This window comes from Stegostoma tigrinum, chromosome 15, assembly GCF_030684315.1.
Source record: "Stegostoma tigrinum isolate sSteTig4 chromosome 15, sSteTig4.hap1, whole genome shotgun sequence".
Lineage (NCBI taxonomy): Eukaryota > Metazoa > Chordata > Chondrichthyes > Orectolobiformes > Stegostomatidae > Stegostoma > Stegostoma tigrinum.
Window position 1 is genome coordinate 22,108,433 of NC_081368.1, and position 17,139 is coordinate 22,125,571.

The 17,139-nt window shown below is 41.7% G+C and overlaps 1 protein-coding gene across 2 annotated transcripts; it reads left to right on the forward strand.

Moving 5' to 3' along the window:
• The first annotated feature begins 792 nt into the window (after positions 1-792).
• On the forward strand, positions 793-16,155 carry uprt (uracil phosphoribosyltransferase (FUR1) homolog (S. cerevisiae)). 2 transcript variants are annotated; one of them, XM_048544991.2, is made up of 7 exons: positions 794-1,186; positions 5,490-5,532; positions 5,830-5,899; positions 9,638-9,700; positions 12,172-12,333; positions 13,356-13,454; positions 15,707-16,154. In XM_048544991.2, the coding sequence occupies exons 1-7, from the start codon at positions 963-965 to the stop codon at positions 15,811-15,813; spliced, it is 768 nt and encodes a 255-aa protein (XP_048400948.1). In that variant the 5' UTR covers positions 794-962; the 3' UTR covers positions 15,814-16,154. The 2 variants fall into 2 exon arrangements, with proteins under 2 accessions (XP_048400949.1, XP_048400948.1); XM_048544992.2 differs by lacking the exon at positions 9,638-9,700 and having other exon boundaries at positions 793-1,186; positions 15,707-16,155.
• Positions 16,156-17,139: the final 984 nt, after the last annotated feature.

Genomic DNA, 17,139 nt, shown 5'->3' on the forward strand with positions numbered 1-17,139 from the left:
TTTAATGATACATTTTAGACAACAGAAAACTATAAAATCCATTCTGGGCAATGCACTTCAACCTGGTAGCTCACTTTCTTAGATAATAAAGTGTGAAGCTGGATGAACACAGCAGGCCAAGCAGCATCTCAGGAGCACAAAAGCTGACGTTTCGGGCCTAGACCCTTCATCAGAGAGGTCTCTGATGAAGGATCTAGACCTGAAGCGTCAGCTTTTGTGCTCCTGAGATGCTGCTTGGCCTGCTGTGTTCATCCAGCTTCACACTTTATTTTCTTGGATTCTCCAGCATCTGCAGTTCCCATTATCTCTGATACAATTTTAAGCTCACTTTCTTATATACGTTCTAGTTTGCTGTAAGCTTTCGTACATACAATGAATAACTCTATTTAGTCAGTCAGATAGGTCTGCAGCACTGAAGAAGGCTTCTTGGCCCATCTAATCCGTGGTGGTCTTCACTAATATTGGGGCATTGATATGATAACGGGCATTATTCAATCAACGTAACACATCGCAAAACACAGAACAGTACGTTTGTTGAAGATTTCAGAGAAATATTCAGGGCGACGAATGTCAGAATCGGTCACGAATTTCTTCGACAAATTTTACATCGAGAGAAAAGAAAATCTCTATTTAAGGAGTTCTTGCCCCCTTACATTTTAAAACTGATAGCCTGCATTGAGAGAGATACAACATGTGGTATCAGGAACAATCAACGCGTTATTTGCAGATCGCATTTCAGTAGGGAAGTCCATATGAAAATAGGAAATGTAGTTTAGGAGGGTGGAGCAACAGTCAATAAAGTGAATTACAGTGTTGAGGAGAGGGGGTGACAGCCAGCAGGTGGAGACAGAAGGCATACGGCGGAAGAAACGTGGATTAAGTTTCACGATCCCCCCCTTTAGTCTGCCTGTCTCTGGTTTCATCTTGCGGAGTGGAGAGGGTGCCGGGCTGTGTGGTGGAGGATGAGAGGCGAGGGTCGGTGCCTGTCTATGGAAGCTGACTTTCCTGCAGCCAGCATCATGCCGTGCCAGAACAGCCCACAGCAGCTCAGCTCCGAGCAGAGCCACTCGCTGCCCAAGAGAGTGAGGTTCGCCGCCAGCGCGGAGTCCGAGAACATCGGGCACCGACTCAAACTGCTGCCCATGAACGACCAGATCCGAGAGCTGCAGACCATCATCAGGGACAAGTAAGTGGCTGCGCCTGGGCGTCAGACTGCAGCAACCATGCTGGGGGAGAAGTTGGCCTTTCTCTCGGTACGTGCAGTAGCCTGGAACCTCAGGCCTCCTCTTTAATAAACAGGCTCGGAGGTGGGGAGGAGGAGGCGGGGAGTGACAGCAGGGAAATGGGTCACTTTGCTGCCAGTTCTCAGATATACTGCTAGAGGCGAAAGCACGGCCAGCCTTTAGCATCCCCCCAACACACACACACAAAACACACACTGATACTGTCTTGTGAAACCCAGGAGCGTGTTACTGCAAGAGAGTGAAATAAAAACAGATGCAGGGATGTTACAGAAACGGCACTCATCTTGGGTGTAGAGTCATCAAGTTGTACAGCGCGGAAACATACCCTTCGCTCCAACTCGTCCAAGCCGACCAGATACTCTAAATTAATCTAGTCCCATTTGCCAGCATTTGCCCCATATCCCTCTAAATCCTTCCTATTCATATACCTATCCAGATGCCTTCTAAATGTTGTAATTGTACCAGTCACCATCAATTCCTCTGGCAGTTATTTCCATACATGCGCCACCTTCTGCCCCTCTAACTTTAAACCTATGCCCTCTAGTTTTGGACTCCCCTACCCTGGGGAAAAGACCTTGGCTACTCACCCTATCTATGTCTGTCATGATTTTATAGCCTTCTCTAAGGTCACCCCTCATCCTCTGATGCTTCAGGGAATATAGCTTCAGCCTATTCAGCCTTTCCCTGTAGCTCAAATACAACTCTGCACAGAACTGGAAGTTTGACTGACACCCACCCGCCCCCCCGCGCCCGCCCACCCCCCATGCCCCATAGACCCACTTGCTTCTTCAGTGCAACTTCTGTTCTTTTTGCGGTATTTCTTTTAGTAATCACTTAACCAAACTGTCTGGACCTGCTAGCATGTCCAGGTCATTGTGTTTGTATCAATCACTCTTAGATTGAATTCTGTACATCATTGGAGGGCCACACATTTACCTGAGTAAAACTCTTCTCCAAACACATTGGAGTCTTACTGTTTTGCATATTGCCATGCTGCTCTAGATGGTAAATTCCATCAGCTGCCATGGTGTGATTTGAACCTGTTTTCCCTGAGCCCCAACTGAGGTCTTTGGAATATTAGTCTAGCATAAATGTCACTATTCTCCACATTAAAGAAGCCATATAAATGAAAGTATAAAAGCATAACACTGCAACTGTTAGAAATCTGAAATGAACACTGAGGAAACTGGCAGTATATTTGGAGAGAGAAAAACAGTTAACATTTTAAGTCAGATAAACCTCTTTTTCAGAACTCAAGGCCAATCAGTCTTAATGAAGACACATGCTGGACTTGAAATGTTTCTCTCTCCAGAGATACTGCCAGAACTGCTCCATTTCTCCAACAGATCTTCAGACTTCACTGAACCATAACCCTTAGCTTTCAAATGAAACTCTAAAAATGACCAACCATGTCTTCTGCCTTTTAACGACAAAGTACAAATTATAATTTAAACTTATGCATTGTTCTTGATGCTTTATTAATTACACTGCAACATCAAGGATGTTGCCAGAAATGGAGAGTTTGAGCCTTGGCAAAGAGGCTGGGGATATTTGCTCTGGAGTGTCAGAGGCTGAGGGCATGACTTTTATCGAAGTTTAGAAAATCATGAGGGGCATGGACAGGGTGAATAGTCAAGGCCTGTTCCCCAGGGCAGAAGAGTCCAAAACAAGCAGGCACATGTTTAAGGTGAGAGAGGAAAGATTTAAAAGTGACCTAAGAGGCAACTTTTTCTTGCAGAGGGTGATGAATATATGGAATGAGCAGAATATGAAGGTTTGGAGGGATATAGCCAAAAGCTGGCAAATGGGACTAGATTAATTTATGATATCTAGTTGGCATGGACAAGTTGGACCAAAGGGTCTGCTTCCATTCTATACATTTCCATGACTCTAGGAGTACAGCCAAGCCAAGATGCTCATGAAAAGACATGGAGAGAGGTTACTAAAGGCTTAATAAAAGATAGGTTTAAGGAAACAACTTAAAGGGGAATAGAGTGATAGAGGCAGAGAACTTGAGGGAGGGATTCCAGGGAAAATTTAGTAGCTCAGCTGGCAGTGTTCCAGCTTTCCATTTAAGTGATAGTGGTAGTTTAGTGCTGATAATCCAGTAGTCCAACCCAATATCGCGGGGAAGGGTGTTCAGATCGCACCATGGCAGCTGGTGGAATTTACATCCTGATTTATAAAGTCTGAAATTGAAAGGTAGTCTCAGTAGTGGCAACAATGAAACTATTATTGATTGTCAGAAAATATTGCTACACACACGTACAGTCGAATAAAGAAAATAACATTGTTTTTATAGGTGGAGGGAAAGAAAAACTGGAAAACACATTTCAAAGCACTAGTTCATAGTGTTCACTGAGATGATCTGTTTAGCTTGGTAGGGTTTCTGTTCTTCAGTTTCTTTTCTCTCGGATTCTTCATGTATTTGTATGAAGCACAGAGCCGTTGGTTCCCAGTCTCCAAAGTCTCTTCGCTCCTGCCTAAAGGCAAAAGCCTACAGCAACTGGTGGGGGAAAAATAAATGGTTTTCTTCAGGCTTCAGGTACTCTTAATACAGAGAGAGATAGACACACAACCTCCCCTTCCAGAGATCCAAAGGCTTCTCTCTGTAGTCTTCACATCCACAAATTTGTTCAGCTAACCAAGAACCAATCAGAAAGTTGTCAGGCTGATGATGTTTGGCATTGTTGACTGTTCATTATTGCACAAATCAGTTAGCTACCTTTTGCTGGTCAAATCTCTGCCTAATCTTTCTTGGTAGCAGGCTGCCAAATAAACAACTTCTCCCACTGCTGGTCCAAAGCAACAGTGCAAATACCATAGACAAAATGCTTCAGTAGTCTTGTGTTTAAAAGTGCAGCAATTCCGTACACCACCCTTGGTTTTAAAACATTTCAGTCCACAATCAAAAATCCAGAAAATAAAATCTTTACAATATTCAATCTTGCACATCCATTTGTCGTGTAAAAAGCATAGTACAATAGGCTTTCCTCTCCACATTTGGTTGTATCTGAAATGGAAAGAGAACGTTTGTTTTGTATAACACTGGAATTAGCATGGTGGTGGTTACAAGTTTGTCACCAGTGTTGGACATAGTGGGAATAATGAACGATAAATTACACATTTTACACATGGGGCATATTGGCATAGCTTTACAAGATGCAGAAGTAGGTTATTTTCCCCCAAGACATACGTTGCTATTACATTAAATAAGCCTGCCAATTGTTGTATTGTGCTCTTAAAAACCTTTTCACAGTTTTAGCTAATAATAATGGAAAAGTCTAACTGTAAATCGAGCCATTAAATTAAGTAGTTAGGCCAGGTCCAAATATATGAATATTAGTTTGGAATCAGGAAGAAATATTCTTTAGACCAAGGTGTACAAGGTATAAAGGTTGAATATTTTTCTGACAATTTTGGCTTATTCTTTGATGGCATGTGGGCATCACTGGCAAGGCCCAGAACGGGTACAGATGGCAGATTTTGGTCAGTGTTCTTTAGTCAGTGTGCACATTTCCAGTTTTGGCTAACACCATCGAGTGAGAAATAAAAGCTGAGTGCTCCATACCAAGGTGCCAACCTTACATCAGTGATAACGACTTAACCTGTGAGTCAAAGGTCACTGAATACAAGCTTTGAACTTCCAGTTCCATTAAGTGTGTTTTCATTTCCCACAGCTGCTATGCAATGGCTTTTGTGAAGTAAATAGATTCTAGCTGATGGTAATACTGAACAAGTCAAGTAAAGCCTTCCAAGTCTCTCTTTCAGAGACCTGAACAGATAATCAAGACTGGTGCACTGCACTGTCAGGATTACTGTTTTTCAGATGGGATGTCAAATTATGGCCTGGCCTGTCACCTTGGATGCTGTAGCATTAGAAGAAGGGAGATTTTAAGGAATATATAAAAGGATGAGGAAAAAGCTGAAAAGATTTAGTTTGAGAATACCACCCGTAATGGAACTGAATGGAAAGGGCTTTACTCTGCAGTTGACCATTGTGCAGATACTTGACTTTGACACAGGCTGCCAAAAATGGGGAATTGTTCTTTAACCTTTTGGTGAGCTCAGTACTCATTGAACATAGTGCATTTGGCTTTGGATGAAGTATAAAATATCATAAGGCTGTGAGTTTGTTGCATGTTTGTTACTGTTTGTGAAGAGACAATGATTGTACTCACATACCTGAAATAGTGAATATTTTTGTCCGTAACGAAAATACCTTCTGCTTTCTTTTGTCCTCAGAACAACAAGCAGAGGAGACTTTGTATTTTGTGCTGATCGCTTGGTGAGTAGTAATGTAAACTTGCCGTTATTTCTCTGTTTTTATTTTGTTGAACTATCAAAATCCACCATGGCCAGAGTTTGCTCAAAAATATAAAGGTGTGGAGGGGCTAGTGTATAGTGGGATTTATGGGAATTATGCTTTTGTATTCAACCATATATTGCCATGTTTCTATTTTGACAAAGAAATGGATGTTGCTTAATTTGTATTTATTGCCTAGTGAAATGATATATTCTTTAAACTTATGACACATATGTGCCAGACAAAGTCATTCCTTCACCATGCAATATTATGTTACAGATCAGACTAGTGGTCGAAGAAGGACTGAACCAGCTGCCATACACTGAATGTACAGTCACAACTCCTACAGGTTAGATATAAGGAAAGTGTACAGAACAGAGATAGTACAGTCATCAGCTGCTTCATTGCTGTACGTGTGAATTTCAAAAAGTCCAAAGTTTTGTTCTCTAGTTATCATTTTGAAAGCTACTGATGTATGGCAGTAATTTTTTTCTGCCTTTATTAATAGAACATAGAACATAGAACAGTACAGCACAGAACAGGCCCTTCAGCCCACAATGTTGTGCCGACCATTGATCCTCATGTATGCACCCTCAAATTTCTGTGACCATATACATGTCCAGCAGTCTCTTAAATGACCCCAATGACCTTGCTTCCACAACTGCTGCTGGCAACGCATTCCATGCTCTCACAACTCTCTGCGTAAAGAACCTGCCTCTGACATCCCCTCTATGCTTTCCACCAACCAGCTTAAAACTATGACCCCTTGTGCTAGCCATTTCTGCCCTGGGAAATAGTCTCTGGCTATCAACTCTATCTATGCCTCTCATTATCTTGTATACCTCAATTAGGTCCCCTCTCCTCCTCCTTTTCTCCAATGAAAAGAGATCGAGCTCAGTCAACCTCTCTTCATAAGATAAGCCCTCCAGTCCAGGCAGCATCCTGGTAAACCTCCTCTGAACCCTCTCCAAAGCATCCACATCTTTCCTATAATAGGGCGCCCAGAACTGGACGCAGTATTCCAAGTAAGTGCTAAACCTGTCCCTATGCCACCCCCTCCCCTCCATTCAAGGCCCAAAACAAACCTTCGATATCAGTCAGGGATTCCCCTGCACATCTATCAACTTGGTTTACTGCATCCGTTGCTCCCAATGTGACTTCCTCTAAATCAGTGAGACCAAGAGGAGGCTTGGAGACTGTTCTGTAGAGCATCTGCATTCTGTACACGACAAACGGCAACACCTTCCGGTCGCCAACCATTTTAACTCCCCCTCCCACTCCCTGGGTGACATGTCCGTCCTGGGCCTCCTCCAGGGCCACAACGACGCCACCGGGAAACTGGAGGAACAGTACCTTAGATTCCACCTTGGCAGCCTACAGTCCAGTGGCCTAAATATGGATTTCACCAGTTTCAAAATCTCCCCAACCCTGGCCCCTTCCCACGACTGATTCTCCCTCTCATCCCCGCCTCCTTGACCTGACACAACCTGTCCATCTTCTCTCCCACCTCGCTGCTCCTCCCACCTCACTGACTACCTGCACTCACCAATCACCATCCCACATACCTTCCCCAGCCCCACCCCTCCACTCTCTATTTATTTCTGAGCTTTTGCCATTTCTGAAGATGGGTCCCGATCCAAAACACCAGCTTTTCTGCTACTCTGATGCTGCCTGGCCTTCTGATTTGGTATTGCTGGATTTACACTCATCACTCAAGATCAGAGTTACATCGAAGTTATTAAAAAGAGTCACAGCAGGCAGACATGGGGCCTTACATTTTTAAGGCTAAGAAGTGTAAAAATGGCCTGCTTCCCACTATTGATTGTTTCCCAAATTGGCACCGGTTTTAAAAATTGAGATAACACAGTAAATTTGCTGAATTCAAGTTGGCAACAAGATGCTTGTGTCTTGTTCGCAAAGTAGTATGCCCCCATCCCACTATTAGCACATTTGGAAATCTTGAATACACTGTTGGCCTTTTTTCCTCCTTCTATCCCTTTTTGGTTGGTTTTTCAGGTTCGTCATTGTGGCAGCTGGGGTACCTTGCTGAGACATCAATTTGGACAATAAGATGTTCAGAATTTGAAGGGGGGATAGGGGATAACCACTTTGTCTTCTGTGAACATCTGTATCAGCTTCTCAACAATGTTCGTGTCATGAACATTATCAGTTATGCTTGTATTGAGACTGTGGAAAAAAGTCTAAGCATCTCTATTACACTTTAGTTGCATTTATCAGTACATTTCTGCTGATTGTTAAAAAGTTTTTTTCAACTTGGGACTGGGGCGTTTGAGTTATAAGGAGAGGCTGGATAGGGTAGGAGTTTTTTCACTGGAATGTAGAGGTTGAAGTTTGTAAAATATGTATGTTTATAAACTCATGAGGGGCATAAATAAGGTGAAGAGCAGGGGTCTTTTACCTCAGGCAGGCATGTACAAAACTAGGGGACATATTTTTAAGGTGAGAGGGGAAAGATTTAAAAAGGATCTGAGGGTCAACTTGCCCACATAGTTTGGAATGAACTGCCAGAGGAAGTGATAGATGCAGGTACAGTCACAACACTGAAAAGACATTGAAGAGGAAAGTGATATGAGCCAAATGCAGGCAAGTGGGACTGGTTTAGTTTGGGAAACTTGTTCAGTGTGGATGAGTTGGACTGAAGGGCCTGTTTCTGTGCTGTGTTCTATATCAGCTATCACAGAGGTTAAGGGAGTTAGTACATCTGGTAGTGTAAATCAGTGCCTTTATCCTGTGAGATGCTGAAATCCATTGTCTGTCCTGAGTTGACTGATGTCAGTTATGGCAGGAATGGACACCTTAGCCTTAATGCTTCTGGCATTTTCTTTGTAGTGACACCTTCTGGAAGCTTATATGTTGTGTGGATAATGATGGATGAGGACAGCATTGGGCAGAGCTCTGAGGCTCTCAAATCAATTAAAGTAGCTTCTTTACATGTAAAGATTCTTTAGAAATACCCCAGAGAGAGGAGCGAGTTTGTGAACAAAAGACAAGGCAGAAACTGGGGACATCTGTTGTACTAAGGAAAAAGTGTGAATTATTTGCCATCCATCCTGCAGGCAGTAACAGAACTAGTTGAAGTGGTTTTCAAAATGCCTGCCAACATTCACTATTTGTATTTGAATCATATCATAGAATGGTTGTTGTATAGGACGAATAACTTTGACAGTGCACAGGAGGGCTGACGGCATTACCATGAGCTCTTACGACCAAAGAGGTGCAGAGAGATTAGAAGGAAAACAGAGAACTGGTAACACTCCTCAACAAAATGATGAATAATTGCTCTGTTTGTGTCCTTTCTTAGGGTGGTTTTACTGACTCAGTAGTATTTTTAAGTGTGACTCAACCATTTAATCAAGGGAAAGTGTAAGCCAGTCACTGACTCAGCAGGGTTTAGTACTGGTGGCCATTGTGGACATGTCTGAAGGCTGATCTGGTTCTATTCAAGTCCAGATCATTGAGGCTGCTGTGTTAGCAGAACAGCTCCTGCCATGCATTTTTATTCTTTCATTTGACATTGCAGCTTGTGAAGGAAAAGATGATTGGCTGCACAAAATAAACACTGTATGTTTAAGGCTCAGCTTCACATTGTTGTGCAAGGGACTGAACAAATGCTGATTTAATGAATGAGCTTTTTTCATTATAGTGAGAAGAGCTGGTATCTCGAAGGGTCAACGGTCAAAATGCTTGTTTCCTACAGACCCAGAATTTGCACATTCTCCTTTCATCCGCTAGGATTGAGAGACTTTGACTAAATCAATGAGTTAGAGACGGTTTCACAAAGATGATTGTGTTCCCAATGCAGGGAATGGGTAAATGACTTGTAGGCAGACAGGTAACATTTCTCCTCAACCCTAGGAGAATGCCACTAACTTTCTAAAGTTTGAGATTGAGAAGGAAGAGCTTCAACAACTGTTTGGTACAACTTGATCTCTGTGTCGTGCTGAAAGAAAGTAGAGTTTGTTCTGAGAATGATGCTTGACAGTTGGAGTGGGGTGTTGGAGGCAAGTGAAGGAAATTTAGAGCACTAGTACTGCAATAACGACAATTAAAATTTAATTTTCTACAGGCCATAAGTACGATGGAGTGAAGTTTGAGAAGGGAAACTGTGGTGTTAGTATTATGAGAAGTGGTAAGTCACTATTGTCGAGTAGTAAAGCAGTTTGTCATTTGTGATATAATTTTAATTTTATTCAGCAGAAACCCTGATTGAATATTGAATACTGAGTAGTTCAGTATCTGATCCCAGAAATGTATGGAAGGTGGCAGCCTGATCAAGCGTCTAAAATTGAACACTGTCTTTTTCAACCTGTTCCTCTCCACTGTGATGCCTTAAAATATACACAAAGACTCAGTCATGTCTGTTCTTCTGGCCGCTGCATACAAAGTTAGATTCTCATCCCATGTCATCTATTAGTGCGTTTACCTACATTCTGATTTTCTGTGAGGTAGTCCGGAGGAAGAAGGCTTGTACATAGTTCTGTCAGAATGTCCAACAAAGAATTTTGGGGTCGTAATGTAGTTGGAGCAAAAACCAGAATATACAACAAACACATTCACACCATCCAGGAGGGTTCCATTACCACTTCATGATTTAGACCATAATATATAGGAGCAGAATTAGGCCATTTGGCCCATCGTGTCTACTCTGCCGTTCGATCATGGCTGATTATGTTTCCCAACCCATTCCCCTGCCTTCTCCCTGTAACCCTTGATTCCCTTACTCATCAAGAACCTATCTATTGTTGTCTTAAGTACACTCAATGACTTGGCCTTCACAGCCTTCTGCGGAAATTATTTCCACAAATTAGCCACCCGCTGGCTGTAGAAATCCCTCCTCATCACATTTATAAAGGTTTGTCCCTTCACTCTGAGGTGGTGCCTTCGGGTCCTAGTCTGTCCTACTAGGGGAAACATCTCCACATCCACCCTATCCAGGCCTGTAGTGTTCTCTGCATCTCAGTCAGATAACCGCCTTGTCCTTCTAAACTCCAAGTACAGACCCAGAATTCTCAAAAGCGCCTCATATGACAAGCCTTTGATCCCTGGGATCATTCTTGTAAACTTCTTCTGGACTCCTTGTAAGGCCAGCACACCCTTCCTTAGATTTGGGGCTCAAAACTGCTCACAATATTCCAAATGCACAACTTGAACACAACCAAATATCTACTGTTAGGAGTGTTGGTCATCTATATTAGTTTGAAATTAGGTCATTATTTGTATTCTAATTGTAAGTAAACTCCAAAAGAAATTAATTTTGAACTTCTCTTCAGAGTATTAGCAGATACATGGGAACACTGCCACCTTCAAGTTGCTCTCCATGTCATGCGCCACCCTGATTTGGATCTGTATCTCTATTCCTTCGTTGTCACCTGGAACCCCTTTCAAAGAGCGCGATGACTATCCCACACCCAAAAAACTGCAGCAGTTCAAGAAGGCAGTACACCGCCACCTTCTCCAGAGCAACTTTAAGGATGGACGATAAACACTGGTCTAGCCCGTTACAACCACGCCCACTGAACAAATGAAAACAGAACTGCCCTTGAGATTTTTCTTTTAAAAAGACAAAAACAAAATCTGAATGATCTATAAGTTGTAAGGTTGCATCAGTTCATGCAAATTGTTGATGTTCACAAATAGTTAAACTTTATATTAGATTAGATTCCCTACAGTGTGGGAACAGGCCCTTCGGCCCAACAAGTCTACACCGCCCCATGCAGCGTCCCACCCAGACCCATCTCCCTGTGATCCACACACCCCTGAACACTACGGGCAATTTAACATGGCCAATCCACCTAGCCTGCACATCTTTGGACTGTGGGAGGAAACCAGAGCACCTGGCGGAAACCCACGCAGACACAGGGAGAATGTGCAAACTCCGCACAGACAGTCGCCCAAGGCTGGAATCGAACCTGGGTCCCTGACGCTGTGAGGCCGCAGTGCTAACCACTGAGCCACCATGCTGCCCTTAGTTTGGGAGATACTTATTGATAAAATGGCATTAACATCTGCAACTCACTGTAGCTGGCTATTGTATAGTTGCCTTTCAAAATTAAAAGTTCCACTTTGCTTCAAGGGAAGAAAGGATAGAGTCATAAAGACATATCGCACAAAAGGCCCTTCAGCCCATCAAGTCTGCATCAGTTAAAAACAAGCACTGCAGTCTTCCAAAAAGTCATTTTCTAGCACTTGGCCACTAGCCTTGTATGCCTGGGCATTGCAAATGTACATCTAAATACTAGTTAAGTGTTATGAGTGTTTCTGCTTGTTCCAGGTGGCAAGTTCCAGATTACCACCAGCCTCTGGATGAAAAACAAATTTCCACACATCCCCACTAAACAATCCTGATCCTTATTTTAAAATCTAAGCTCTGGTCATTGATCCTCAATCAAGGGGAAAAGTTCTTTCCTGTCTCCCCTATCTATGCCCCTTCCTAATTTTATACATCTCAATCATGTCCCCCCCAGTCTCCTCTGGTCCATTGAAAACAACCCCAGTCTATCACAGTGCTGTCGCTGTGGATTAACAAACATTTTATGCAGTTCCAGCCTAACTTCCCTGCTCTTAACTCTTAAAATTGCTGACACGTTTCATCACCTGCAGGTGAAGCAATGGAGCAAGGTTTGCGAGATTGTTGTCGATCAATACGCATCGGAAAAATCCTAATACAAAGTGACGAAGACACCCAAAAGGCTAAGGTGTACTATGCTAAGTTCCCACCTGACATCTACCGCAGAAAAGTGCTTCTCATGTACCCAATATTGAGTAAGTACTACATTGATCTCTTTGTACCATTCAGTGGAATTCTGGGAATGGAAATATCTAAGCATTTTCCATATTGAAAGTATAGAACTCCATTCTGATTTAGAATGTTATAAACATATTGGCATAAGGTTAGACATAGAGTTATAGAGATCTACAGCATTGAAAAAGGCTCTTTGGCCCATCGTATCTGCGTTAGTCAGAAACAACCAACTAACTATTGTAATTTTACTTACAAATCATTCATACAAGTGGACTCCCTCAGCAACACTGCACTCAAGTTCTGCTTTGAATACAAAGAATCTTCTGAGCTTTGAAAGTGTTACCACCGAGCCAAGGTTGATACTTGTAGCTCCTGCCAAAGATAAGGGAGAAGAAAAAGCAGTTTTGAAAATATACAATTATTTCAATCAGAAACCACGAATCCCAAAATTACCAAATTAGATCTAATCTTTCACTCAAAATTTCTCTGTTATTTAATAAATTAATTTGATTATTTTTGTTTGAATAGCTGCTAGCGCCAAAGGTGTAATATTGAACTACACTCTTGGGTGGCATATGCAAAGGTTGTTTACGGGTTCTCTGCCAGGAGGATGGGTAAGAGTGGAACTTCCAGAAGAGGCCTCCATCAGCTGCCTCGAGTGGGCATGACCTGCTCTCCAAAGCCACGGCTCATGTCAAACCAACAGGAGTGGTATCTTTTGCATTTGAGGATACAGTGATCACTCTTCTGGTTTGCAATAGGACAGCCTGGTTTTGAGCCGGCTTCCTGGTAATTTTAAAATTTGGCTGAGATAATGTAGTAGTTAACTTACTGCACTAATAATGTGAAGAATATGATATTACATCTCAATCTGGCAGTGAATTTGTGTTCAATTTATAGTGATAAAAAAATTCTAATTAAAAAGTTGGTAGCAGTAAAATTGACAATGAGGCTGTCAGGTTGTTGTAATTCACCAGCTGATTCTCAAATTGTCTTTTCCACACTACTCTGGATAACTGCGGGTCAACCATCTATTCTGCAGGTACAGGCAACACAGTTATTGAAGCTGTGAAGGTTCTGATTGAGCATGGAGTGCAGCCAAACCATATAATCTTACTTAGTCTTTTCTCAACTCCACATGGTAAGTGAGATGTGTGAATGCTTATTATAATGTGATAGATTTTAAAGCTGAGATGCACACCGGAGAATTATTCTAAATTGAGAACACTTTTTTTTCTTGCAAAAACTGAAAGTGTGTGTTAATTTCTTTAAGAGTCACTCAGTAAATTGTAGGCAATGTCAATTGCAACTCTAGGCATTTAGTCGCCAGTCTTTAAAATGTTAACAGAGATAGTAGCCTCAGATTATCATTCGTTTTTCTTAGACTGGCACAACATCGAGGACCGAAGGGCCTGTACTGTGCTGTAATGTTCTATGTTCTATGAATGGGATTACAAATCAGCAATCGCTTTGATATCTGTCTTTTCTGGTACTAGACAGTAGGTGCAAATGTGTTCCAAGGTGACAATTCAGTTTCATGATGTGAGTTGCAAAATGTAACCATTTATGGAGTAAAATACAAGCTTGAGGTGAAGTAACACTATGCTCTTAATTTAAGGCCGTGGAATTCCAAAAAGTCTTAAATGAGTTGTCATTTAAAAGAAGGCAGCATAGGTATCAGATTATCCACAACTCAGCCCATTATGATATCAGAAAAATAGTGACATCCATGTCCACAGATCAGTAGATGTGGAGTTCTAAGGGGCTGTAAGATTTCAGAATTGTTCTAGCTAAGCTTTTAAATTCTTATAAAATAGACCCATATACTATTTAACCCAGTCGTACTGTGCTTTTTGGCTCAGTAGCTGTCCTCAGTTTTAAACACGCTCAACAATGCCACCCTTCTCAAAATTGCCCTTGATTCCAATCTTGCCTATCCACTTGTTGCCACAGCATCTCAGTGGCAGCTAATTTTTCACTGTCAGTTCAGCAATTCCCTAAGGGTTCCCTTCCTCATTCGCGTGATACTCTGGTTACACAGGGGAGGCGATGGTCTAGTGGTATTATTACTGGACTGTTAATCCAGAGATCCTCTAACATTTTGGGGACCCAGGCTCAAATTCTGCCATGGCAGATAGTGGAATTTGAATACAATTAAAAATATCTGGAAATAAAAATCTGATGATGACCGTGAATCTGTTGCCGATTGTCAGAAAAACCAATCTGGTTCACTAATGACCTTTAAGGAAGGGAAACTGCTATCTTTACCTGGTCTGGCCTACATGTGACTCCAGACCCACAACAATGTGGTTGACTCTTAACTGCCCTCTGGGCAATTAGGGATGAGCAATAAATACTGCCTGGTCAGCGACACCCTCATCCCATTAACTAATAATTTTTAAAAAATCTAATGATGTGGAATCAGTGTCTGCATCTTTCCTCCATTCCTTCTGTAACACAAGATTACATGTCCAGCATCCAGATCTGGATGAATTGTAACTTCCTCAAGCTAAATACTTCAAAGGTAAAGATATCATTTTCTGTCCCTCTAATGGAACTGCATTTTCTTCTAGTCCATCCCCCTGTCACCTTTATCAGGCATATCCAGAATGTTTGCAATTTCACCATCCTAATTTAACCTGCAGTTTGATTTTTGATCTCTCCCACTTTAAAGACTACCCACTTTCAATACTGCAGGATTGCAAGCCATCACCTTGCCTCAGTCTGTTTGCTGCTATAATGATGACATTTGCAGCTTTCCCACCTTTTTGATTTAATGGCCTTTTCTGGTTGGTGTCACTCTCTTACACACATTCTCCGTCTCACTTCAGCTCTGTATATCAACATTCACTTGGATTCCCAGTGCTTTAATCTTCTTTATTTTGCTCCTTGTATTTAAAGCACTCCTTTGCCCTGACACCCCTGACTCTTAAGCAAACTGTTCCAAGAGTTCTGTACTTTTCTTGATGTAAACCCTTGTGTTTCCCCTTATCCCTTACCCCTGCACGAGCAGCTGTTGCTTAAGTTACCTCACTTCACACTCTGAACTTAGAGCAAGTTTTGGAACACAAGTTGGGTATTTACCAGGGCAGTAGGGACATCACTTACCAGCAATTGAAGGTATATATATATATATATATATATATACATTGCTGGGGAAGTGAACTTTTTATTGAGATGTTGTGACAATCATCCAGCCAGCATGGTGATACTGCTGTAGTTCTGCAGTGTGAACCCCTTCAGGCATTGAGATTCAGGTACAGTGCTGATATATTTGTGCAGCTAACCTCTGTATATTTAGTGCTGTTTTATAACAAATAGGACGGAGGAGGTCTCTGTCCCACTTTCAATAATGTCAATAAATCATCAGTTTTTTGTCGCTTTCTTTGCAAGGTGCAAAGTCTATTATAGAAGAATTCCCTGAAATCACAATTTTAGCAACAGAAGTCCATCCAATCGCACCCACCCATTTTGGACAGAAATATTTCGGCACGGACTGAAGTCAAGATCAAATCCTTGTGAAACATCTGAATGTGTTGCTGATTCAATGACAAAGACTTAGTTTTATTTCAGTAGGTGTGTTTTCCCCTTTCTCAAACCTTTCCAGGGTGAGACAAAATGTTAACCAGCTTAATGTTGACATCTGAAAGAATGAGCTATACTATTTGCATTAACTTCTTTTCTTCAGTCATTTGTATAAAAATAAATCATTTCTAAAATGTACATTCCAATTCCGTCACAATTGTGTTTGCACTGTGCTTGCATGCATCATTGTCACTTAGCCATTTTAGCTCATTTATTGTTTGTAATTAGAGGCAGTGCCTAATTGTAACTTAAAATTGCATTAAATTTCCTTTTAAAAAAACGCTTACAATTAATGTCTATTTATTTTAAAAGATCCATTTTTACAGAAATCCTCTATACAGGCAGCAGTTAGCTACAGTTCCACAATCATGGCAACTTTCAGAAATGTCATTAAAGTGGTCTTTTTTTATGCAGGTGTCACATAGTTGTTGGACCTTTTCATTGTGACGATCACAGTGGAGCCTTTTCTAGTCTTAACCTGATATCCACAAGTAACCAAGAACGATAGGGATGGGAGCTTGAACCAGCAATGGTAGCTGATGTTTCACCTCCCTATATCTGATATATGAAGACCAGAGATTGAACCTAGGAACCTTCCCATACACATGCTTTTGTTTTATACCAGACGTATCCCCCAACATTATTAAATTTATTAAAATTAATCAGCATTTATACTGTTGCATCTCACCCAGGGTTTCCTGCAGTTACTAACCACTTATTTCAACACTATTGATTATCAATTTGAAATTGATTCAGTTTGCCTTAAATGAGAAAGTACACACAGAAGCCGTCTCTGTCACTGATGCTTCTTGAGTTTCTCCTTACTCAGCAAGCCTTTGGTATTGTTGACCTAACTCCCATCCCCCTCCCTGAGTCCTCAGTGGTCTCATTTGAAAGTCAGAGCCCGTGTGTGCTAACACAGTCTCCTGGGCCTACACTGCAGGGGCACTGTGGCTAACAAAACTAAAGGAGGTGCAGCAGCTGTCAGGGTCAGCTGCTCAAGATGCAACTGAGGCAACAGCTTGATTATAGGCTGGAAACTTTAACACTGAATGTTCTCTGTGACTTGGTACTGTTTTTTGACATGTCACTTGGGCTGAAGTTTCCCATTTTCAGTTCATGTTTTGTGAACTGAGATTCATTGGCATCCTAGTTGGTATGTCAGCAACTAGGGGTCACAATTTCAAGATTGTCAGCAAGAGAGCCAGGAGTGTAATGAGAAACTCAGGAGTTGTTAGGAT

Coding starts and splice junctions, on each gene's coding strand:
- uprt (XM_048544991.2), top strand. CDS start 963: ATGAGAGGCGAGGGTCGGTGCCTGTCTATGGAAGCTGACTTTCCTGCA. Junction 1,187..5,489: donor CAGACCATCATCAGGGACAA/GTAAGTGGCTGC, acceptor TTTTGTCCTCAG/AACAACAAGCAGAGGAGACT. Junction 13,455..15,706: donor TCTTTTCTCAACTCCACATG/GTAAGTGAGATG, acceptor TTTCTTTGCAAG/GTGCAAAGTCTATTATAGAA.